Consider the following 25,410-nt stretch of genomic DNA (forward strand, 5'->3'; position numbering starts at 1 on the left):
AACACCTGAGGTGTTACAACGGGACAAAGAAGCCTTAATTCATAATCATAATCTCCATACGAGGAACAACGTGATTCAGAAACATGTTTTACACATGTTGTTTTGATTATCCCACTACCACATGAATTTCGAGGAATTGCACATTTAATAATGTCCCAAATTTCTATACTCCATATGTCATCTACTACAATATAAGGAAGTGCTTGCACATGATTTATTCAAAGTTGTTAGTAAGATGTAGAATCTTCCAAAGTAAACAGCCAAACAAAAAAAATTGTTATTCACAACCATCACTTTTCCCTAGGCAACTGATACTAACACAAAAGCTTACTTTTGATGAATGTGTAGTTAATTTTGTATATTAGATTTCTAAATATTGTTAACCTTTCGGCCAATAAACCCCCTTGCTCTAAGCACCAAGTACATAAACATACATTCTTAATCTAATAATAAATAATTATCTATAACCAGTGAATGGTTTCTTGTCTACCAATATATTCTCAAATACTAAATCCTTCAAAACTAATTTTGAAATAATACAAGTGTTCCAAGAGCTCTTCTCTCATGTGTATCATTGCATACCCCATGGAGCAACATCTTCTATTTTACTATTACTAATTCAAGGCAATTTTTTGGGCCACTACCTTAATCTTCACAAGAGACAAAAAGAGATACATCTAGAAATTCTCACAAAAAATAGAAAGAACTTGCTATGAGCTCAGGAAACTTGTCATTACCATAAATTTAATTCAATCTATGCCATTACAATTTCATGATATTCTAGTCGTGCCATTACAATGTCATGGGTTTTTGAGACATGCATTCCTTACCCTTTGTTTTTTGTCCTAAAAAAGTTAGACCAAAATACCCCTACCTCCCCCTCTCCGTCTTCCCTTCTTCATCAAAGGAATGGTGCTCCATTCATCCTTCCCAAACCCTGGACCTCCCCTTCATAGATGACATGGACATCGTCATTGAGGACCTAGCCACAGCATGGTTTGTCATTACTGTCATCGACGGGTTTGCCCCTATGGGACGTTAGATCCACCTCAGTGTCTACAATGCACTGGCCCATCAATGTTTTGATTTTGACTCGATTCGTCCCATGTGTTTTGTTCTAGTGAAATTAGTCTCACATTGGTTATCTAAATAGGTTGGGGATACTACGTAATTTTTGTAGTTCCAAACATAGCACATCCAGTCTTTTTTACACAAACGGAGGACAGAAATATTTTAGTTACATGGACGGTGATGAACTTGGAGAACCAAACATCTCCACGGATGCATTCAAAGTCAAAAGAGGGCCTCATGAACACCACTCCAATTGGCTATTTGAGGTTGCTACAACTCAAGGAAAGGTATCATACATGTATTTGGAGTTCTCTGTCGCCCAAGTGAAGATATGCAATATCAAGACAATTAGAACAAGATTAAGGAATTATTGGTAGTTTAAGCCTAGCGTGAATCATGATAGATTATAATCTTAGAGCTGGGATAGGTGAGCAATAAACACTTGTTATATTTGGTGTTTGCTAGCACCGAGATGGTCCAACGTTGTTGTATTGCAAGACCCTCCAATCAGGTTTGTATTTTGAACGGGAAATACATCAGGGGATACTCCTACCGTAGGATTTTATTAAAAACAAAAACACTGTACAAAAGGAAGTGCGATTACAAAGAACCAAGCAGACGGAGGGCTGAGGTAGCACAACAGGGAGGAAACAGCAGGCCAAAAAGCCAAGAGGGCCTAAGAAAGAAGATCTAAACAAAGGAAAAAAGTTGCACGTTTGTCATTCCTTATCCTAGAAGCTTGAAGTTTGGCCTCTTCACGGAAGAGGTTTTTCCAAGACGAGAAAGAATGCCGGCCTCTAACAAATCTGAAGTTATTTTTGTGGATCATCTATGAACAATTATAAACAGGAGTAACTTATGCCAAAACAGCTAGTACTCACATAATGAAGACAATGAGGTGACCCACCAACATGCGGGGAGGTTTAACAGCAAGTTCACCAAAACCTTCAAAAAGATACAATTAACTCCATGTCATCCTCGGCATCACACACTACCAAAAAGACTGAACAGAACCTGAAAAATAGCATGCACTATGTTTCCATCCGAACAAACCAGAATGCAGAGATATGGGGGGAGTAGTGGTATGGTTGCATTATCATTACATTTTCACACTCAAGCATGTGGAAATACATTATTACATGGAGTGAGAATTATTGAGGATTGATACTAAAAGACATTCTCAGTATATTCAGTCATATCAATAGAACAATAGACTGTTCCTCTTATTTATCATTTTTGTAAGAAGCAACATAAAGTAAAATGTTAATAGCCACAAGATTACATGTACATAAATTTTTCATCATATCATAACTATCACAAGTTAGTGGCATACAGATTGAACCAGACAGTTTGTGATGATATTTCTAACAGTAACAAAACTAAAAAAGAAACATCTTTAGAACTACCAAAAAATACCAATTGTACACTCAGATCCAAAGCGAATGTTTTGCTATAGAATGCTATTTCTGGTTATTGATCTCTTCAAGGTAACATTGAAGCTATTTCACCATGAAAGAACTCTTGCAGCTGCAGCCCCCAACAGCACTAGGATTTGTTGAAACCTGCATATCGTAAAGGCAGGTATAAATCACAACAGAACTCAAGAATAAAGAAGTTCTCAAGTTGAGTTCAACAGCCAAGATAGTTGTGTAGCATGAAACTAACAAAAATAGCATGTATGTAAGTTCAAGGACCATTTGCCCAGTGGCCCAATACCCTAAACCCACTCCATAGACCATAGCCCATCCACTACCCAGAAAACAAAAACCATGTGAACATACCAAAACAGTTCAGGTTTTAAAGCAATGAGAAGTATAACTACATGAAACATGTGTGCTGGGGAAAGTGAAAGAGGCAAACATTAAAGCCTAAAAGATAAAACATCTCATTCATTTCAGAACTTCAACATGTTAGACTTCAAGGCTAAAAAATAAGGCTCTGGCAATAGGTATTTAAAGTCTAATTCCAGAACTTTCGTCAACATCTCAACACAAACTATTTCAATGACACTATTTTCAAGTAGAAGCTACCTAGGACTGGGAAAACCACCATCACAATGAACCAAACCATACACTACAGCACGTAGCCATTTTTGTACAGAGGAAATAACTAAGTCTTCATCCTTTCAGCCTGTCTTAAACACAGACAGTCCCAAAAAAAACGTGTGTATCTGTATCGGTTGCAGTATGGTACGCCTCTGTTGTGAACTGTTCATTTGGGGTCAAAACCACCACCACGACAGCCAGGTGGAGTCAGCTGCTAGGGGAGGGATTAGATTATAGATTTGAAACGCTTAAATTAAATTGAGCCTCCATTGCTTAATTTCAATGAGGATACAAAGCGTGTTTCTATAGAGCCCGCTGACACAATCCCAGTCTAACCCATACAATAATTTCACAGCTTAATTTAATCATCCTAACAAATCTGATCCATTGCCACATGTGTTGCCCATGCACCTCTTCCCTGGCTGGCTGGCTCATTGGCTCCATTGGCCTTTCTTGACGCCCATAACAGCCATGGATACATATTCATGGATAAGGCCTAGCTCAGAAATGGTTGCATTAGCCCCATGACCACTGTTGCCACAATTTTCTTATGTTGGATTTATTCAGAACTATAAACCTTAAGTATTTCTAGCTTACTCAATCGGAACCAATTTAAGCTAGCACAAAAAAACCAGCATATACTCTATAGGAGGCGAGAGTCCGATTGCTACCACAAAATTAATCCCAACTAAAACAGAAAACAAACTAGAATAGCCTACAGATTTGGAAAAATGCGGTGGTTGGCGCGGACGCGGCCTCTGGCCAGTTCTGCGAGGCGGTGGAGCAGCGGCCGCGACGACGACGACGCCATCGCCGCTACCGACGCGGCGGCGGCGGCGGCGGGGTAAGCGGTGGCGCGATGAGAAACAAGGGGATCGGGTTCGGGTGTTCGGCTTTGGGTCGGATCGATCTGAGAGTATGAGCAGTGGGGCCCATATGATATGAGTCAGGGCCGTTCCAAACATGCCTTGCTTTTGCTTTGCTACGGTCTGTTTCCGTATCTGGTGGTGTGAGTGGTGAGGACAACTGGATTCCGGCAGCTCCACCACGGTTGTAGAACTCCAGAAGCAGTACGAAATGTATCATGGTTATAAAATGAGTAAAATGCACGGCGAGACTATCTATAAAAGACTCTTTATATCTTTTTTAATATATAAGAATAGAAATTTAGTGAAAAAATAGCCTCTAACATCCTCTTCAATTGAATATCTAAATATAAATATCCACTATTCTAGATTTCTAGTTAAAGGTATAGAGCAAGGATGACTCTCTAGACTACGCACAAGTTATAGAAAAGCTATCGGAGAATACAAAGATTTAGAAAACGACTTTTACTCAAATGACTTTCCAAATAATGATTTAAAGAGTAGATTTTAGAAAGGCTCTCGGAGATGCTCTCAGTGCACTAACTTGTTAGGTGGATGCACACATATACATCATCTTTCCAATTGCTCATTTAAGTGTGTGTTTGGATGCGAGGATGAGTAGGGACAGGATGAGACGGACCCAAACTATGTTTGGTTGGGAGGCTATCGGGAGCGAGGACATCCCACTTAGGTATATTCCCGTCAGACTCGGGCTCACCTTGCCCCCGAAAAAACGACAGACGGGGACGTCCCAGTGGGACGAGCGTTATCAACGCGTGCGTGAGGAGACCGCGGCCTAGGCACCGACGACATCCGATGGAGGAGGAGAGGTAGGACTTAGGAGCGTTGGCCGGTGGAGAAGGGGAGGAAGGAGCATGCGTGGCCGAGCTCACCTGCGCCTGCCTTCGGAGGTGCGGTGGAAGACAAGCATGACCGGCCTCGTGAGCTCCGACGTCGCCTGGCCCTAGCGCACGACCGGCCCCGGTGCGCTCCGTCTCCGCCCCCGGCGCGTGCGGCCGAGCTCCACCCGACACCGGCGCCTGCGCAGTCGGTCCACCCCCAGCCCTAGAGCATGCACGACGGCTCCGCACCCAGCCCCGGCGCACGTGTGGGCGGTTCCGCCCCTAGACCCGGTGCACGGTGGAGGAGGGGAGGAAGACGATGGGCGCACGACCAAGCGCTGTCGGAGGATGAAGCGCGGGTACAGTTGGGATAAGAAGAACGATGGGATAAGGAAGAGGAAGAAAAATAAAAAATTAAGAAGCATGAGAAGAGACTGGCACATGGACTCTACCAGTCAGATAGCCGATCCCACTTTTGATGTCTCTTGACCAAACAGAAAACATCCATCCTATCTTTCCTCAACCAAACAAAAAATGGAACCGTTCCGTCCCTCAAAACAAAGACATGATTATTCCACTCTACTTTGTCTCCCAACCAAATGCTAACTAAGTTTAGGAACTTGGCAAGTGGGTACAGTTACATACATGATATGTTTAATTGTCCATCTAAGTTAAAGAACTTGGCGGGTGGGTGAACAATAGGTCATTTTAAAATTTAGTCCTTCCACAAATATTGTATCAACTCGATGTAATGATTGTGAATTAATAAAATCCTTCATTTTGTCGAAAAAAATAAAAGCATGCTTTAGTGTTTAAGCAGTTTTGTGAGAATCAGATTTTAGCCATGTGCTTAAATAAATCTGTTGATTTCACATTTTAAGTTTTTAACCTATGTTTTCCTTGCTATATTTATTTTAGGAGGGGCTTGGTCCGTTAAAATATAATTAAAACAAGCAAAAGTTCAACATCACAAGAAAGAGTTCAAGAAACAAAAAAAGATGAAAGCTAAAAGGTAGATTATAACAGATTTTGGATCCATAATAAGTAAAAAAAAGCCGGAAGGCTCATTTGCTCTCAACTTCAGCAAAGAGATTTGTTTATAGAGAAAAGCCCTGCAATCCTGAAGAGAAAGATGCACTCCTTTGAAGATTAGATCATTCCTTTCTGTCCAAATTATTCAGCACATTAGAATTATCTTATTCATGAAGGACCATGTGAAGTTACATCAAGGGTCCAACAGCGAACTTCACCCCCTCAAGGAGACTGCATCGGCGGACAACTGAGTCCTCGGCATCATATCATCCGCTGGGCCTCTTGGGAGTAGACCTCGAGGCCCTCACCCGATAGATCTGAATTGGTTTGGCCCCAAACCCCACTATGTCAGAGCGCTGCCAGATGTTCTACATGCTGGTGAATGTCCATCACCAGATCGCCGCCAGAGAGGTGCTATCGCCGTCTCAACGCTTCTGGTATGTTCTCCTAGATCTCCCATATGGGATACAAAACATTGCAACGTGGTATGTTCAGGGCAAACCGTGCCCCATTGGTCCGTTTGAAACAATATTAATCTCGGCACAAGATAGGGTCATGGTTTGCATTGAACATACTCTCAATCTCCATCATTGCAATCCCTAATTTGGGTACTCTTAACACGGAGAACACTACACTGCTAGATGTAGGGCTCAGAAGCCTGAACTAGGATAGATCATCGTGTCCCTCTTGTGTTGTTGAGTGCCTGAGCCACCAGAGACCCACATATCAATTTTCGACGAGCAACCACGATGCTCACCATGGTTATATGAACCTACGACACCAGGCTTCTACTTCTGCCTGAAGAGGCTACCAAGCAGGCCCAGAGCCCACCACTTTCGAGGTCTTGGGGGAGTTCCTTGTCCTAACGTGTCAAGCCCCAGACATGACCCTACTGAGGTAGTGACAGACAACACCTCGTGGCTGTGGAGCGAGATGACAGTGTAGTGCTTCTATGTCTGTTAGGCTCTAGGCGCCTGACAGATTCTAGAGCTGGCTTCTGGCTTTGCCTAGGGCAAACATTCACTTTAACCAAGGCTGGGACGACTGCGGGAGCCTTGGCTTGGTCGGAGCTCTCCTAGGTTTGGGAATTCCCCATGCCTTGGCTAAGTCCCTGAGCTCCCAAGCAAGAGATGGCTCTTGAGACCTCGATCCGTTCATGGCCTCCTGGGTCGCATTTGGAATGGCGATGATGGGCTTTCTTTGATCATGGGCCTACCCCCCTTACCACATCACTAATCCATGGGAGAGGCAAGGAAGCACACACAAGAGGCTTCTCCACCCTTGATTTAAGTCAGTGACATCGAAGGGCCAAGGTGGAGCCTCCCTTGGATTGGTGGCCCACTTACAGCCACTGCCCCTAAAGGAGAGGAAGCAGACCAATTGGTGTTCGAGGGTATGGAGGACCGATGATCCAGTCTGAGGTCTTCATCCCCATGAGTCAGCACCGCACCCAGATGATGATGACCGTTGCGAGGGATATTGGCTCACCCACCTTCCTATTTTACGTTCTGTGTATTAATAATGTAATCTGCATTTCAAATCTGTAGTATCTACAACAATAAATGAGCTAGGCATTACACTATCTATTAGATCTTGAAAAGGAATCTTTGAGTTGTTCCTTACCAAACAACTAGACAATTTCCAGCCTATGGTGGATACCAGCTAGCTCCAGTTGGATAGGAAGATTAGTATAAATACCCATCGTTCAAGCAATCCTATGCTTTGATAGATCCAAAGCTAGAAGGTAAGCATAAGTAGATTGTAGCCAAACCATCAAAAAATGGGTGACAAACCTATGACTATGATATCAGACGAGGAAGCAAAGGAACCAACTAGTCTAGATGAGGAGAATATTGAGGCATTAGTGGAGCCATCGGATTGGCTCCCTGATGGATGGATCATGGAGGTCTACTGCACTGAAGATGGCACCATTATTTGAGTATGTTTCTCAAACAATAGAAATAGTGCTTGTATATGATTCAACAAGTAATTGTGCCATATGAAATGTCACCTATAAACTAGATTTTCTTATTACTCAGATTTATGAATTTCCTTTGAACCTCTGAACTATTTTGCAAGCAGTACTATACTTCTCCCATATCAAATTACACATTCACCACGAAGTCGGAGGTATTGGAGTACCTTTTTTCTAGGACAGATGAGCGTATGCTAGAATCGAAGGAACGTGGTGCAGAAAACAAGCTTCAGGTGCATGACTACAATTTTTTATGTATGACCAACTTTTATTATATATGTGTTATTACAATTTTTTGTTTGTTCATTATGCTTGCATATTCAGAGACAACATGAATGGCTTCCAAAAGGGTGGGTGATGGAGGTAAGAGCCAGTGGGGAGAAGACAGACAAGAAGTACAAGGTATATAGCCACGAGTTTAGTTAGTTGGTACCATTGCTATATTATATATATGTTGCTGGTTTTACTTTACTTTTAGGCTCTCATAGTAACTAGTAATTGCAATTAAACAAGTTATATCCTATTGTAATGTTCTTCTATTTGTATGCAAGTTCTTACATTGAAACAAGAAACTCGTAGATACGAAATTTCCCAATTAATAAACAAATACATTGAACATATTTGAATTATAGAAGAGGGTGGTATGGAATAGCTAGATTCTGAGTACATAATTGCACCTAGTGAGGAGCAAACTAGAGTGGAGGTAAGGAATATCACTGTATGAGATCATTGCAATTTTATATTCTTAAAATTAACTATTGTTTTTATTTAGAAAATTAAAAATCTCTCAGTTATTTGTATGTTATGTATCACATCCTCAGTGAGGTGTACTTGTTCTCTGTTGATGAATACATCATGATACTTAGTGAAACTTATTTATTTTGTATAATCCATTGTCCATCTTTGATCCAAGAAAATTATTATAAATGAAGTTATATATATATATATTATGTTCATGTCTTATAAGTAATGGAATTAATTTTGAAATGGAGTTTCAACTACAAGCAATTTTATGTTACTAATGATTTTAGTATACACCGATGGCTACTATTGATAGTCTATATGGTTTCATTATAGTTTTATGTTCACTCAGTCACTGGCATGCGATTGCTATCAAAGAAAGATGTACTACTCTATATCAATGAAGCAAAGGTCTCTGGGTGCGACACCCATGAACAATGTGACACAAGTTCTGAAGATAACGTGTGTCTCTTGCTAGAACCTCTTCAACTCAAATAACACATTACATCTTTTGAGTGTTTGATGTTTTTTCTATTTATTCTTTTGACATATTTGTAGATACCTGCAAAAGTGGACCTTTGGCCAAGTGGATTGCCTGAAGGTTGGGTAAAAGAACCAGTATATAGAAAAACAAATGAAGGATTGATCGGGAGAGATCTAGTAAGTAATATGGCTCTTGAGTCATGATGTTTTACCATTGAATAAATGAACATTGCTTGATTTAGGAATCATTATTTTGTCTTATCATGCAGTATTACACGGATCCTGCTAGTTCCTACACATTCCGCACACGGAAATCTGCATTATCCTTCCTAGAAACTGAAAGGTACCCAGGCGTGCATTTATTCAAAAGACAAGTGTTCATGATCTGTACTCTTTTGAAATATCAGTAGATCTGGTAATTGTTCTCTTTGTTTTCTATTTATCTTTTGAAAGATGCATGACATACTTTTTCCTAGTTGCTTGCATTTTGGACATATCATTATGAAATCAAAGGTAGTGAAATTTGTTTCCTTGCCACTTGGTTCATATAGAATTGTCTTTCTTAACTTCCAAATGGTTTTGTATCTGCATTTCTTTCTGTCCCTAGTTTGTTTTACCATTACCATCAGCAATAAGTAACTAGGAAATAATTAGTGATGGGTTAACAATGTTATGGAAATCAAGTTTCACTTAATGATTTGTAGTGGTAATTTTATTTATGGCCTTGGTTTTTTGGCAATTTGGGACAAGATTTCTTATACTCCCTCCACCCAGAAAAAAATTACGTTCTCGACAAGTTTGTTTCCAAAGTCTCTAGTATTAAAATAATATTATTTTAAACTATTTAGTTTTCTTAAACATATATTGTAACCTTCTAGAACTTTAGGTATATTATAATAAAAACTCTAGTAGTCAATAGTATATATCGAAGAGCATATATATCATAGTGCACGAAATCAAATCTAATTGCTATAAAGAGTAGCAGTGGAAAACTACAGAGGTAATTCTAGTATATAACTGACTAATTTTCTTTTCTTTGGCAGCATGAAAGTTTACGTAGTAGATTAATAGTAAATGAGAAGCCTTATCAGCTGCCTACAAGATCATCTCAGTCTAGTCGAGCACCGAAAATAAAACGGGATCGAACTATAGACCACTGTAAGTTCCTACATTTGTTGTTATTATCATAAATCTTGTACAATTGTGTGCATACCTGCTTGATTTTTATTACTTTATTTATGTTCTAAAAATTTGCAAATACTTACATAACATCAAAGATAGTATGGGGTTGGTCATCAAAAGTTTATATTTTGTTTTTTTTTTGCTACTTGAATTTTGCATTGTTGCTTCTAACGGTATTCTCATTTCTTTTTGTGCATTGGGAATGATGGTATATGTGCTATCACAAAATTTTATAAAAACACTCAGTGTTGTTTGCTAATTTTCTCTACAACAGTAGATAATGAAATATCATATCTTACATGGAAGCTTTAAATCTGATGTGCTTAGTTTGAGATAAAACAGGCAAGATTGTAGTTTGGTCTTGAATTATTTGTCTTGTATTGTGTCTTTTACTCAATTTGTAAGCACCCCAAGTAAGTAAGCGAAGAGTTAACTTTACAAATAAAAGTTTCAAGAGTAGTGCTAGATAGATGATTAACCAGACCAAATGCCCATAATCCTTGGCATGCATAGCACAAAATACTAGTTGTAACACCCCAAAATTTTAGTCTTTTGAAATAAGAAAATTTGATTTAATTATGTTATTATGTGATCAGTGAAATATAGGAAAGAAATAATTTTTGTAAAAATAAAATCAAATATAAGGTTAGTAACATGTTGATGCATTCATGCTGCTGCACATTTGTTTTTGTAATGATTGACTTTGACTAGAATTTGAATTGAATTCAAATTCAACTTGAAAATGAGATTGGAAAATGTATTTGGAAAAAGAAAAGGAATTCTTTTTCCTCCCCTTCTTTTCTCCACTTTTGGCCCAGCTCTGTTTTTCTCCCCGAGCCGGCCCGCTCGTTTTCCCCTTTCTTTCCCTTGCTTTTGGGCCCACTCGGCTTCTCCCTCCCGCTGGCCCAACTCCTCCATGCCAGCCAGCCTCGCGCGGCCCAGCAGTGCATCGGCCTAGCTCCGTAGCAACCGCTGTCGCGCCTCCGCCCCGTGCCCAGCCACTGCCATCCCAGCCCCACCCGTCAGAGCCACCCCAACCTCCCGCTCGCCCCGCGCGCACCTGGCGCAACTGCCGCCGCGCCCACATCTTCGATCGTGGGAGCGCCCCTCCCCGCTCCCCGGCCTCGTTTAAAGGAGCCAAACCCCCGCGCGCACCCCCTGCTGCCTATCCCCGCTCTCATTTCACACTCGCATGAGCCGTGGACGCCGAAAACCACCGCGCCGAGGATCGCTGGGATCCACCGTCCGCCCTCCGCGCGAACCACCATCTCCGAGCCACCATCGACCCCGTTTCTCCCCACTATGAGCTTCGTCGTACTCCCCTCTCTCCTCCTGTGCATTTTATTTCACGTTTTATGGCTTCTAGAGCCTTAGCCGCGTGCGCCCGGGTGCTCTCACCGCCGGCCATGGCCGCCACCTCGCCAGCCGCGCCCTCCGGCCGCCTTCTCGGCCTGGATGGGTTCGCGAGAACCCCCGCTACTCCCCGGTGCTCTCGGTTCTTCGAACCGTGGCCCGTAGGCCCCTAACCGCGCGCGCCGGTGACCTCCACACCGTCGGCCATGGAGCTTGCCACCGGTGTCACTGTTCCGGCCGTCATCTCCTTCTCTCTCATTTCCCTGATCCAATCTGAGCCGATTGTCCTTGATCCAACAGCTCTCAGTGGCTGATACCCCTTTGCGGGTAAAATTGCTTAAGAAACCCCCTATTTTCACCAAATTGAACCCGCAGTCCCTAGCATAGTTTCCAGAGTACGCTTTCTCGTTTTAAAAACATAAAGTACACTGTTTTAGTTCAAAATATGTTTTCAGTATTTACAGAAATGCCACTATATTTGTTTTGCTCATAAAAGCTTCGTTTTAGCTTCGAATTGATCCGTTCAAATTGCGTTAGCTTCGTAATTTCATAATCTACGTGTTAGTACCACTGTTAATCAATTTTGTAACTTTTAAATTTCATGGTTAGGTTTAATTAAATAAAGTGTTATAGGAAACCCTGTTTAATTCATAACTTTTGTGTTTTAGCTCTGATTTTCATGAACTTCGCGTTGACGTGATCGTAGCGAGACGTAGATTATTTTCATAAACATTTTTATCTTGTTTTCTATATTGTTGGTGTACTATTCTAATTGTAGGATTGTTTGCTTTGCATGAATGTTCCTAGAATGTTGTATGTTGCCGTTTTGGTCGCGTTCAGACGGTGAGGAGAACGTTGGAGACCAAGAGTTCTTCGACGACCAACAGGACCAGCAAGAGTTTGTGAACCAAGGCAAGTATAGCATGGGCCCACCTTGATGTCCTATTCACTTTAATCATTTACTCATGTGCATGTGTCTAATTTTGATAACCATAAGAACATTCTAGTCATTTGATGACTCGTTCCCTTGACTCCTATGGGTTAATTGCATATGTGTAGACTGCCAGTGCTCTAACTAAACATGATCTATACGATGGTTAACGGTTCTATGGAACTAAAAGTGCAACATGATTTATAACAACTGATCCATAGGGCGAAGGTGTAAATGACTTTTGATCATGTTGCTCCCGGCCCTCCATAAGGACTTATCTGTCGGCAAAAGCTGGGACTAACAGTGCAACCATGAGAGTCATATGGCTCTGACTTTAGCTCAGTAATAGGACCTTTTCTAGCTTGTTAGAGGTTACCTTTATGGCGCAAAAGGGGCTTGCCACGTTGGGTATAGGACTGCCTCTATTCCTATGTGTATAGCCACGATGGATATGTGCCATAGGAAAGGGGGGTTCCTACATCTGCCTACCGAGGAAACCTAGCGGCCCTAACTTGTTAGAGAAACCTATGAAATGGCTTCATAGTGTACCCTGCCCGCTCACCTTGGCAGTGACATGAGAGTAATTAACCTGGGCATATGGGAATCACGACTCATGGTGAATGTGCACCACCTCTGCAGAGGGTTACAAACTGTTATAATAGCCGTGCTCATGGTCACGAGCGGCCCGGAAAACTCACAGAATAATTGGTTACTCATTGTGGCTCATTTATGATGGTATACGATGATAATATGATGCAAATGATTCGGATATCTGATTATGTGGGTACAAATGGGAGCTTAAGCATAACTTGATAATAATTGGTAATAAAATCCTGACTTACTAAAAGTGCTAACTGCAGTAAACCAGTGTCGTCCTTTTTGAGCTACATAACCCCATGTTATCTTGTTAAGTACGAGAAGTACTTACGCTTGTTTATTTTCTTTATTTGGATAAAAATCCTGGATGGGTAACAGATGACAACGGGTATGAGGAATTTCCTGAGGATTATTAGGCTTGTGGTCAACCAGTTGACCTTCCTTGTGATGGTGTTCCACGAGAGAGAGTTATCTTTTATTTTCCGCTATGATGTATAAGACTAAGTTATGTTATTATCGTGATGTAAGATACACTGTGATGATACTCTTTTATAATTTGTCAGCTTGTGTGTGTAATTGATCCCTGGGCAGACATGAGTTAGTGCATTCAATTTTATCCTTAAAATTGGGTGTGACACTAGTTAATATTGATATTCTAAGTTGGTCTATTGTTGTGCAACACCAAGTTCATTTTCACCTCCTCTTAAATCTTCTCATGTGGAATTTCCTTTGAATCCATGTCAAACTAGGGCAGAAGGGATAGCCCTGGTTATTTAGTGAATACCTCTTTTAGTGATGAACTACATTCTCAAGGTACAAACTTGTGTGGTTGATTAGATGCATCCAACCTTCTTGATTGAAACACATGCCTCAATAGGAAGTTTTCTTACATATGGAACTAGGCAACGCGTATGTTCAATAACAAATTATACATGAGATTTGAATGGTACAAGTTAGTATACATGTATAGTTCCATTTAAACAAATATGATTATTTTATTATTGTTTAATATGTTGTGTTTTCCCTTCCATGCTCTAATACATAATTTATGGTTTTTATGCCAGTGAAAGATGGTGATACCTCACGTGGCACAGGTTCACCAAATGAGTCTGAAGAAGAAAAACATTATAAGCAAGAACGCTTCTGGAATAAAAAGCAACTACCTCATGGAACACTGTCAGTCGTCCATTAGGAAGGCCTCCACAATTCATGATTAAGGAGGGGATGGACAATCAGGATGTAGACTATAGAAACTTCTTGCACACTATATACCAATAAAATTTCACCAACACTTATGATGTTGTGATTTTCGTTGTTATTTTTAGTGTATTGTCATTACCAAAATAATAATTAAATGCAAAACCAAAACTTGTATTAGCTCATGCGAGACTACATAATTTGTTATCATTAATGCTTCAAGTGCACTGAGTGCTAATAATTTTCTTGAATATACTCGAATTCATAACTTTGTGTTCAACATATTTCATAAGCAATATGATTATCAGACTTCTGCATGTGTGAAAGGTTCTAATGGCTAGAGGGGGTGAATAGCCTAAGAAAATTCTCTACAAAATACTAGAGCAAGGTGTTAGTCAAATAATAAGCGTAACTTTTTGCTCTAGCTCCAGTCAAGGTTGCAAGCCACCTATCCCAATAATTCTAGTATGTTATAATCTCTAGGCACAATCAAGAGGCTAAGTCACTACTCTTACCCTAGTGGAGCTAGCAAGAAACTAAAGCAACTAACTAAACAACTAGCAAGCTACTCGACTAGGCAAACTAGATAGCTACACTACACAAGTGAAACAAGTAAAGTAAGTACAAGAGTGTAAGGAGAGTTTACCGTCCATGGCAAGAGACAATCAATCACAATATGAGCACCAAATGAATACCGAGAGAAGTCCAATGAGACAAGGGACACATGATTTTTCTCCCGTGGTTCACGTGCTTGCCGGCACGCTAGTCCCTGTTGTGTCGACCACACACTTGGTGGTTCGGTGGCAAATAGGTATTTCATAAACCTAGCCCAACAAATGGGCACCGCAAGAACCAACCTACAAGTGAGGGTAACTCAATGATGAGCAATTTACTAGAGTACCTTTTGGCTCTTCACCGGGAGAAGGTCAAGAACCCGCACAAATCACTGGGAGATGGCCACGAACAATCACCAACTCGTGCCAATGCTCCTCCGCTATTCTAAGCCATCTAGGTGGCGGCAACCACCAAGAGTAACAAGAGAAACCACAGCCAAAGCAACCACAAGTGCCACTAGATGCGTCAACGCAAAGCAAATGCACTTGGATGCTCTCCAAACTCACTTGGATGATCAACTATTAAGAGAGATGAGTGGGAGTGGAGTTTCTCAGCTCAAAGGGATGTCAAGTATGTCAAAGTGCCAAGTGAGACACCCCAAGGCTGGCCAATTCACTTAAATAGGCGCCCTCAATAAATAGAGTCGTTGGGCTCTCGAAGGAGTACCGGACGCACCGAACCGGAAATTGCACTAGCGTCCGGTCCAGTAGGGCTAGTCACACTCCTAGCCAATCATAGATCACACCTCCTAGCCAATCACAGCAAGATCGAAAAGAAACAAAGAAAACCATACCGGGAGGTAAGCGGCATGACTCTGAAGCCAAGACCCGGGTCGATGGGCCCGTAGGGTGAGGACCGCTCCTAGGTTATGACCCATGCCCCCTCACTTCAACCAGGGGTGGAGTCATCCCAACTGGCTCCTGCCGGCCTGGGGGTCACCACGACCTTTGGCTTGGGACGCCGATCGAAGCAGAGTAGGCGGGGCATCCTCTCGCTGTCAGTCACACGCTGGCACCGGTCCTAGCAATGCATGGCTGCAAGCCTGCTCCTCTAACCACCTGGCTTGCTCGGTATGCTTATACTAGCCCCCAAGTTTTGCCTCCCAATATTCTTTTCCTTCTAATATGTTAAATCATCACTTAACTTGGGATTCTTGTATCAGCTTTGCAAGTAATGCTAAAAGCTTGAACTAAGGCCCCACTTTGTGGCTTATTTAAAGTAGAACATCATCCAAATATTCCATCAAATTTAGTGCCAACAGGAAAGTTGCAGTTTCTGACCAAATAAACCAAACAGGCATGGTCTTATACTCAAGAAGCCATGATGCCCAATCATTTAGTCAATATTTTCCTCTTTTGTTTCGTTTACATTGTAAAATATTTGTCTACATACTGCAATCAGCCAGTCACATACACCTTAATCTTTTGCCATAGTATGTTGTATTTTATTTGGTAGAAAATTACTTTCATAGTTTTTCATGGATCCTGGATCTTTATGACCTTATCGCATGACCTATTTACAGGAAAGTTCACAGGACACTATGCCTAAACAGTCACCTGCAAAGGTTATAATGGAGAAATTCCAATCAGCTAAAACAGATGGTAAAACTAAAATTACTGTTTTACCTGATGTGCGGATCTGAAATATCAAGGATCAGTTAATCAAGGCGAAGGTCTACCTTGGTCTTGGATCCATTAGAGCGAATTCCCAGTATCTTAAAGACCTACGGCAGAGGATACGAGAAGTTCAAAAGGTGCTTGGTGATGCATCCAAGGACTCTGATCTACCAAAGAAGTAAGGCTCTCATTAGTTCTGCTGACTTGCTTCATATTATAGCATTTTGTTGTGCATAGGAATCAGTTGGATGCAGTAACATTTTCTACTTGTTCAGTGCAAATGAGAAGGTTAAAGCACTGGAGCAGATGCTGATTAAGGGAAAACAGATGCAGGATGATTGTTCTATTGTTGTCAAAAAGCTTCGAGCTATGCTTCATTCAGCAGAGGAGCAGCTGCATGCACACAAAAAGCAGACTGTTTTTGCTATGATGCCTAGCTCTCCCTGGGATGGAACGAAGGTTGTATGTGTGTGTGATTGCTGGACGAGGCTTGAGGACGTGAGGAAGACGGCGCGGCGGTGCCGTGGCTGCTTGCGTACGCGAGTTAGGGCGGGGTTACGGTGAAACTCCCGGCTACTTTGGGAAGCCGAGAAAACAATATGTTTTCTGCTTAAATTCTCAAAAGAGTCTTACAAGAATATTTATATCTCTTTTCTCCACTAAAAATAGAAATAACTCCCTAACAATACCAATATTTCTAATAATAGTATATAACGATAATTTGGGCCTGGAGCCCAACTCAGCGTACACACGTAGCCTTGCGTCCTCCTGCTAGCCACCTGAGCTCCTTCGTCGCGTGTAAGAGATGCCGGTCATAACATCTCTCCCGGCCTGCGAAAACAGCTCGTCCTCGAGCTGGATGTCGGGGTAGGCAATCTTGAACTCGTCGAGGTGCTCCCAGGTGGCATCGTCAACAGCCATGTCACGCCACTTGATCAAAACCTGCCAAACTCCGCGACGCTGCAGCGCTTGCAAAGCGCGGTCCGGGGCTGGCAGGATGCGGCCATCCTGCGTCGGAGGAAGAATACCAGACGACGCTGGAGGATCGCCGCGATGCGGCTTCAGCAGGCTGACGTGGAAGACATCATGCAAGCGCGCGCCGGCGGGTAGCTGAAGACGATAAGCGACGCGACCGATGCGTTCCAACACGCGGAACGGACCAGCCCATCGTGGCCCGAGCTTGTACTTGGCATGGGGGTCCAGAGACTGCGCCGTGCGGTGAAGAAGGCGCAGCCAGACCCACGCGCCTGACGTCGAACTCCACCTCCCTGTGGTTGGCGTCGTAATACTTCTTCGCAAGCTGCTGGGCTTGAATAAGGTGTTGGCGAACCTCAGCCAGCATCTCGTCACGACTGCGAAGAAGAGCATCCACAGCCTCGGTACGTGCAGTCCCCGGCCGATAAGGCAGGATGGCCGGTGGGGGCCGCCCGTACACCACCTCAAAGGGCGTCGCGCGGAGGGCAGTATGGAAGGAAGTATTATAGCAATACTCCGCCCACGAGAGCCAATCCACCCAAGCGCGAGGCCGATCACCTGTAACACAGCGCAAATACATTGCGATTACCATGTTCACCACCTCCGACTGCCCATCCGTCTGGGGATGAAACGTCGTGCTCATACGTAGAGTCACGCCCGCCATCTTGAATAGGTCACGCCACACATGGCCGGTGAACACGGGGTCCCGATCACTCACGATGGAGGTCGGAAACCCGTGAAGCCGGACGATGCCGTCGAAGAAGGCGCGGGCGACAGACGCCGCGGTGTAGGGGTGGCCGAGCGCGATGAAGTGTGCGTACTTCGAGAAGCGGTCGACGACGGTGAGAATGACCGACTTGCCGCCGACCTTAGGCAGCCCTTCAATGAAATCCATGGAGATATCCGCCCATACCTGGGACGGTACCTCCAGCGGCTGGAGCAAACCGGCGGGCTGCAGGGCTTCGGTCTTGTTGCGTTGGCAAGTAGTGCAAGCACGCACCCAATCTTGGACCATCGCCCGATCACCTGGAATATAAAAGTCCAAGCGAAGGCGGTGCAGTGTCTTCTGGACCCCTTCATGGCCGGCATCATGGGCGAGCTGAACGGCCTGGTGCCGGAGATCACCAGAGTCAGGCACAAATATACGTGTGCCGTGTAGCAAGAGGCCACCGTCCACGTGCCAGGGAGCGCCTAGCTCACTGGCTTGTAGGCGCTCCAGCAGCAGTACAGCATCCGGTGCAGCGGCTGTAGCACGGCGCACGTCGTCGAGGTAAGCGAAGGATGGCCCGGAGAGGGCCGCAGCTGCTGGTAGGTTGCCGTCATCCCTGGGGGCGGTCTCGGCATCACGGTGGGACAACGCGTCCGCGACCGTGTTGAGGCGCCCCGGGCGATATTCCACGGCGAAGTCGAAGCCGAACAGCTTGCTGACCCACTGATGTTGCGGCACCGTCGACAGGCGCTGGTCCAGCAAGTACTTGAGACTGAAGTGGTCCGTGCGTACGAGGAAGTGGCGCCCCCACAAGTAAGGCCGCCAATGCCGCACAGCCTGCACCAGCCCAATAAGCTCGCGCTCATAAGCAGCAAGCTTGAGGTGGCGAGCGGCGAGCGGATGGCTGAAGAAGGCGAGGGGCCCGGCGCCCTGATGTAGGACGGCGCCGAACCCCGGACCCGAGGCGTCACTGTCCACCGTGAAGAGCCTGTCGAAGTCGGGCATCTGTAAGACTGGCCCCGTAGTGAGGGCGCCCTTGAGCGCCTGGAAGGCCGCGGCGGCCTCGTCGTCCCAGGCAAACGCGTCTCGCCGCAAGAGACGCGTTAGGGGCGCCGCGATGATCCCGAAGTCCCGGATGAATTTCCGGTAGTAGCCGGCGAGGCCCAAGAAGCCCCGCAGCGCCCGAGCAGACCGCGGCACGGGCCAAGAGGCAACCGCCGCGATCTTGTCAGCGTCCATGGCGACGCCCGCTGCAGAGATGACATGGCCCAGGTAGGCCATGGAGGAGGCCCCAAACGAACACTTGGAACGTTTGAGGTGCAGGCGGTGGGCGCGAAGAGCGTTGAGGACGACGATGATGTGCTGCAGGTGTTCCGCCCAAGAGGAACTATAGATCAGGATATCATCGAAAAACACCAGCACGAACCTGCGGAGATATGGGCGGAGGACGTCGTTCATCAGCGCCTGGAACGTGGCCAGGGCATTGGAGAGGCCAAAAGGCATCACCAAAAACTCGTAGTGACCCTGGTGCGTGCGGAAGGCCGTCTTGCTGATGTCGTCTGGGTGCATCCGCACCTGGTGATAGCCGGAACGTAAGTCCAGCTTGGTGAAGTAGTGGACGCCGTGGAGCTCGTCGAGGAGCTCCTCCACCACCGGGATGGGGAACTTGTCCTTGGAGGTCTTCGCGTTGAGGGCGCGATAGTTGATGCAGAACCTCCAGGAGTTGTCCGCCTTGCGAACAAGGAGAACCGGGACAGAGAATGGAGATGTGCTGGGACGAATGATCCCCTGGTCTAGCATAGCGGCGCATTGCCGCTCCAACTCGTCCTTCTGGAGCTGTGGGTAGCGGTAGGGGCGGACGGCAACTGGAGCGGTGCCCGGAAGGAGGTGAATCCGGTGGTCGTAGCGGCACGCCGGTGGCAGGCCGCGCGGCTCGTCGAAAACCGAGCCGAACTGGAGCAATAGTCGATCCAAGAGGGGCTGGTCGGAAGAGGAACAGACCGCCCGGACCTTGGGCTCCCTGGTGTCGTCGCAGGGGGAGCCCAGGCCCTTCACAGGATGTGGCGTCCGGCTCGCGTGAAGGCCACGGAGAGGTTCTCGCAGTCCCACAGAACAGGGCCGAGGGTCTTCAGGAATTCGAACCCCAGGATGAGGTCGAACTCGCCGAGACTAATGCCGAAGCAGCTGATGGAAAACTCCTCGGTGCCGATGGTCAGGGCGACGTCACTGGCTAGGCCGTGGCAAGGCACGCGGTCGCCGTTGGCCACGAGCACTCGCAGCGAGGGATGCGAAACGGAGGGCAGCTGCAGATGACTGAAGAGGTCGGCGTTGAGGAAGTTAGTCGTCGAGCCGGAGTCGAGGAGAGCCACCAGACGGTGGCCGCGCACTGTCGCGGGCAGCAGCATGGCGTTCTTGGGCCGAACGCCCGCGAGCGCGTACAGGGACACGGTGGGGTGTGCCCCTGCGGACGGCGCGTCGTCCGTGGGCTCCAGGACAGGGGCGACGGCGGGCTCCTCCCGTAACACAGCCGCCGCGGCGACCTCGGCCGGAATATCGGCGTCGACGTAGTCGTCGTTCTCCAAGTAGAACAAGCGCTGACAAACATGTCCGCGGACGTACGGCTCGTCGCAGTTGAAGCAGAGGCGCTGGCGACGCCGTTCCTGTTGCTCAGCCGGTGACAGCCGGCGGAACCGCGGCTGCCCTGGCTGTGTAGGCGCGGCCGGCTACTGGACCTGCTGACCGGCCCCCGCAGATGGAGCTGCCCCCGGTCTGGGCGGTGTATGGAGGCCAGGGCGCGCCGGAGGACGAAGGCCGCGTTGCTGCTGCGGTTGTTGCGCAGGCAGGAAGGCAGCCACGCGACGCTCGTAAGCCCGCGCGTAGTACATGGCGGACTGCAAGTCTTGCGGATGGTGCAGCTCCACATCCACCTTGATGTGCTCCGGAAGGCCGCCGACGTAGAGTTGTGCCTTCTGACGAGCATTGAGGTCGCGCTCATGGTAGAGGACGGCGTTGTAACGCTCCGAATAATCTTGGACAGTGGAGGTGAAGGGCAGCCGAGCCAGCTCCGCCAAACGAGTACCCTGCGTGGGCGGACCGAAACGCAGCTGGCACAGCGCGCGGAAGCGCTCCCAGGTGGGCATGCCTTCATCTTGCTCGAGCGCGTAATACCATGTTTGGGCAGTGCCACGAAGATGGTACGATGCCAACCATGTGCGAGCTGAAGCCAAGGTGCGCCGCCCGCGGAAAAATTGCTCGCACTGGTTAAGCCAATTAAGGGGATCCACGCTGCCGTCGTAGGTAGCAAACTCGAGCTTGTAGAATTTCGGCGGGTCGAGAACGCCGCTGAACGCTGCTTCCGCATGGGGCAGGGCGCCTGGGGGGCTGCCGCCTCCGAGGACCGCCGACGCGGTCGCGGCAGGAGCGCCACCGTAGAGGAGCGTCCCGTCCGTGCCGCCGTAGAACGTCCCCGAGGTGGGAACCGAGGGAGCGATGGAGGCGGACGGTGTAGGCGAGGTGGCCGTTGTGTAGATGGGCGCGGCCACCGACCCTGCCAGTGCCCAGGTCGGGATGGGGGACGGTGAGGACGGCCACTGAAGAAGATGGAGGGGTACCCCTGTCCCGCTCTGCGGCATGCCGTAGGGGAAACGCGCCTGCTGCGACGCAGACGGTATAGCCGGCGGTGGTGGTGGAGGTGGAGGCGCCGGTTGCGATGGGGGCGGCGGCGGAAGGAGACCCGCCAAGGCCGACTGCATGGCGGCCATGTTGCGGCTGAGCAGGTCCATGTTGCGGCCGATCTGATCAACCACCCCGGCCAGGGACTCCAAGGTCAGAGGTCCACCGGAGGACGTGGAGGTGTCCGAGATCTCGAAGGACGCCGCGGGCAGCGGCGCAGAGAACAGCGGCGCGGAGGGCAGCGGCGGCGAAGTAGCGGCGCTCGGCGGGGCAGTGGTCATCGTGCCTGGCTCCGATACCAAGCTGCTATGATGCCTAGCTCTCCCTGGGATGGAACGAAGGTTGTATGTGTGTGTGATTGCTGGACGAGGCTTGAGGACGCGAGGAAGACGGCGCGGCGGCGCCGTGGCTGCTTGCCTACGCGAGTTAGGGCGGGGTTACGGTGAAACTCCCGGCTCCTTTGGGAAGCCGAGAAAACAATATGTTTTCTGCTTAAATTCTCAAAAGAGTCTTACAAGAATATTTATATCTCTTTTCTCTACTAAAAATAGAAATAACTCCCTAACAATACCAATATTTCTAATAATAGTATATAACGATAATTTGGGCCTGGAGCCCAACTCAGCGTACGCACGTAGCCTTGCGTCCTCGTGCTACTCACCTGAGCTCCTTCGTCGCGTGTAAGAGATGCCGGTCATAACAGTTTTTCTGACACAACTTGCAGCTAAAACCCTTCCTAAAGGTCTTCACTGCCTCCCCCTGAGACTAGCTAATGAATACTTTTCATTGGATCCTGTTCGGCAGCAGTTCCCAAACCAACAAAAACTCATTAACCCAAAACTGTATCATTATGCCTTGTTCTCGGATAATATACTAGCAACAGCGGTTGTTGTTAATTCGACAGTGTTAAATGCTAAGGTATGTAAGTTTAGTATATGGTTCTATATTTGACTTTTAACTGAATGATGGCATCATACTGAGTGGAACTATTGTTTCCAGCATCCTTCTGATCATGTTTTCCACATAGTAACTGACAAACTGAATTATGCTCCAATGAGAATGTGGTTCCTCTCTAATCCTCCAGGGAAAGCAACAATTGAAGTACAGCATATTGGGGAGTTCACATGGCTAAATGACAACTACAGTCCAGTACAAACAACTTGGGTCCCAATCCATGATTGATTACTACTTCGGAACGAATCATGCAAACTCAGATTCAAACTTGAAATATCGAAACCCGAAGTACCTGTCAATCCTTAATCATCTGCGTTTTTACCTACCTGAGATTTATCCAAAGCTTGAGAAGATGGTCTTTCTTGATGATGACATAGTAGTAAAGAAGGATCTGACTGGCCTTTGGTCAATCAATATGAAGGGGAAGATAAATGGTGCTGTTGAGACTTGTGGAGAGAATTTCCATCGCTATGATCGATACCTGAATTTTTCAAATCCTATTATCGCCAAGAGTTTTGACCCGCATGCTTGTGGTTGGGCTTTTGGAATGAATGTGTTTGACCTGGCTGAATGGAGGCAGCAGAACATAACACAAGTCTATCACTTGTGGCAGAAGCTTGTAAGATTCTCACACCCTTGTCACACTGGGTTATTTATGTCAGCTCATTTTTCTCATTTTTTCATACATGTTCATGAAAAAGAAATTAACTGTGCTGCAATTGTGAGTAGCAGTGTTTGTTTGTGTTAGGGTTCAGTAGTAAACTAGAACTTTCTTGGGGTTTATACCTAGAAAGGATGCACTGGAAATACCCACAATGATTTGAACCATATATTCTGCGGAGTGTTAGTCTATACTGTGCCACCAGAGAAGATAATCTTACATTATGGGGACATTAAAACTCAAGAAAAGATTTGGGACCATAATTTCTATAGAGAATGTATATAAATATTTTTGAACAATTTTTCTCTGTTTTAAATAATGTAGAAAACTTTGTTTCATAACTTATATTCACTCAAATATATTTGATTCTATTCTGTTTGTCTTCTTTCATGGGAACTTTGGTTACATGCACTGATTATGATTCAGTACTGAGTAGTTTTAAGTTGTTTCCTCTTTTTTTTTTTATCTTTTTGCAGAATGAAGATAGATCGCTCTGGAAACTTGGTACTCTCCCTCCGGGTTTGATCACATTCTGGAACAAGACATTTCCCCTCAGCCGGTCATGGCATGTTCTTGGTCTAGGTTACAATCCCCATGTAAACAGCAGAGACATTGAGCGTGCTGCGGTCATACATTATAATGGCAACATGAAGCCCTGGCTGGAGATTGGCCTGCCCAAGTTCCGGAGCTACTGGTCCAAGTATCTGGATTATGACCAATCTTTCCTGCAGGAATGCAACATTAATCCATGAAGGAACCTGGTCCTTCTAATCCCTTCTGACATAACCAATAGCTTGTTTTCTGTCGCTGTGCCCTTTAGTGTAGTCAGCATAGTATTCAATTTGATTCTTGCTTTAGATTTCAGCTGTTAACAAGATCTCTTAATTCCTGTGCGTCTTGTTAGACCCCTCAGCATAATTGCAGATATAGCTGTAATGTTTTTAGAGCAGGGAAAAATTTAGATAGTGCAATGCTCTTATGTGATATCGCCTTTATGTACTGAATGTTTGCTGCAAACGTGGTGATATGAAATTTGGAAGCAGACTTTCCCAACAATTTAGTAGGTATTCAACTGGGTATGATATTGCATTGCACCCTTGAGTTTGTTGCGATGTTGCCCTTTATTATAATTTTTTCTGGACAGAAACAGTAGCAGAACTTCAGTGCCATTGTACAGATTGAAGTTTGCGTGTCCTATTAAATATTGTTGTCCAGAAGATCTTGGACTGGTTATCATGTCATTCTTACATTAATCGACCTACGTGTGTTATGAATTTGAGCAGTCGTGAGCCACGGTTACTTGGGAATTCAGACTGTCATGTCATTTCTCCACGGTCTAACATTTTGTTGGTATAGATCAGCAGCTCCTTACACCTTGCGGCAGCTGTAATGTTTATTTTCTTAGTAAGGTACAAGGTGTGAGTGTGACAGTCAGGGTGCTCTACTAGCAAATAAACAATGCCTTAATGGCTTAATCTCTATTGACGTCTGACATTCGTGCTATAAATTGTAACGAGGACACTGTTATTTACTTATTTATTACCACGACTTGTTGCCTAGTCTAGGTGCAACTCCTTGATTATATCAGTTGAGGAATGCGAAGCTTATTTTTTGACCTTTTTATTTTTGAACACATATGTCACAACATTCCAATTGATGAACTATAGGAACAAATATACTAACAAAGAAGATATAATCCGAAAATAGTCCCACCATCCCAACTATAAGTTATTTTAGTTTTTTCCTAAATCAATTTTCTCCATCTTTAATCATGTTTATAGAAAAATACTCAAACATATACAACAATAAACTAGATTTCCACAATGAAATATATTTTGACAGTGTATTTGTTCTATAGTTTAGATATCAATATTTTTTTCTATAAATTTGATC

At 45.4% G+C, this 25,410-nt stretch overlaps 1 protein-coding gene, 1 long non-coding RNA gene and 1 pseudogene across 3 annotated transcripts; 2 read left to right on the forward strand and 1 right to left on the reverse strand.

Moving 5' to 3' along the window:
- Positions 1 to 1,544: 1,544 nt before the first annotated feature.
- On the reverse strand, positions 1,545 to 4,114 carry LOC136473498 (uncharacterized). Of its 2 annotated transcripts, none has more exons than XR_010762643.1 (3): positions 3,836 to 4,114; positions 1,953 to 2,633; positions 1,545 to 1,868 (listed from the first exon to the last, which is right to left on the reverse strand). It is a non-coding gene; the product is annotated as an uncharacterized lncRNA (long non-coding RNA). The 2 variants fall into 2 exon arrangements; XR_010762644.1 differs by having other exon boundaries at positions 1,545 to 1,877.
- A 3,522-nt stretch (positions 4,115 to 7,636) lies between these two features.
- LOC136469870 (uncharacterized) lies at positions 7,637 to 14,310 on the forward strand (annotated as a pseudogene).
- Positions 14,311 to 16,456: 2,146 nt separating this feature from the next.
- LOC136477265 (probable galacturonosyltransferase 4) lies at positions 16,457 to 24,611 on the forward strand. Its single transcript, XM_066475386.1, is given in 6 exon segments — positions 16,457 to 16,724; positions 16,822 to 16,963; positions 22,605 to 22,820; positions 22,902 to 23,053; positions 23,055 to 23,475; positions 23,994 to 24,611. Coding segments are annotated over 5 exon segments (1,176 nt in total). The 5' UTR covers positions 16,457 to 16,724; positions 16,822 to 16,852; the 3' UTR covers positions 24,270 to 24,611.
- The last annotated feature ends 799 nt before the right edge of the window (positions 24,612 to 25,410 follow it).

The sequence above is a fragment of the Miscanthus floridulus genome, chromosome 8, assembly GCF_019320115.1.
Source record: "Miscanthus floridulus cultivar M001 chromosome 8, ASM1932011v1, whole genome shotgun sequence".
NCBI classification, from domain to species: Eukaryota; Viridiplantae; Streptophyta; class Magnoliopsida; order Poales; family Poaceae; genus Miscanthus; species Miscanthus floridulus.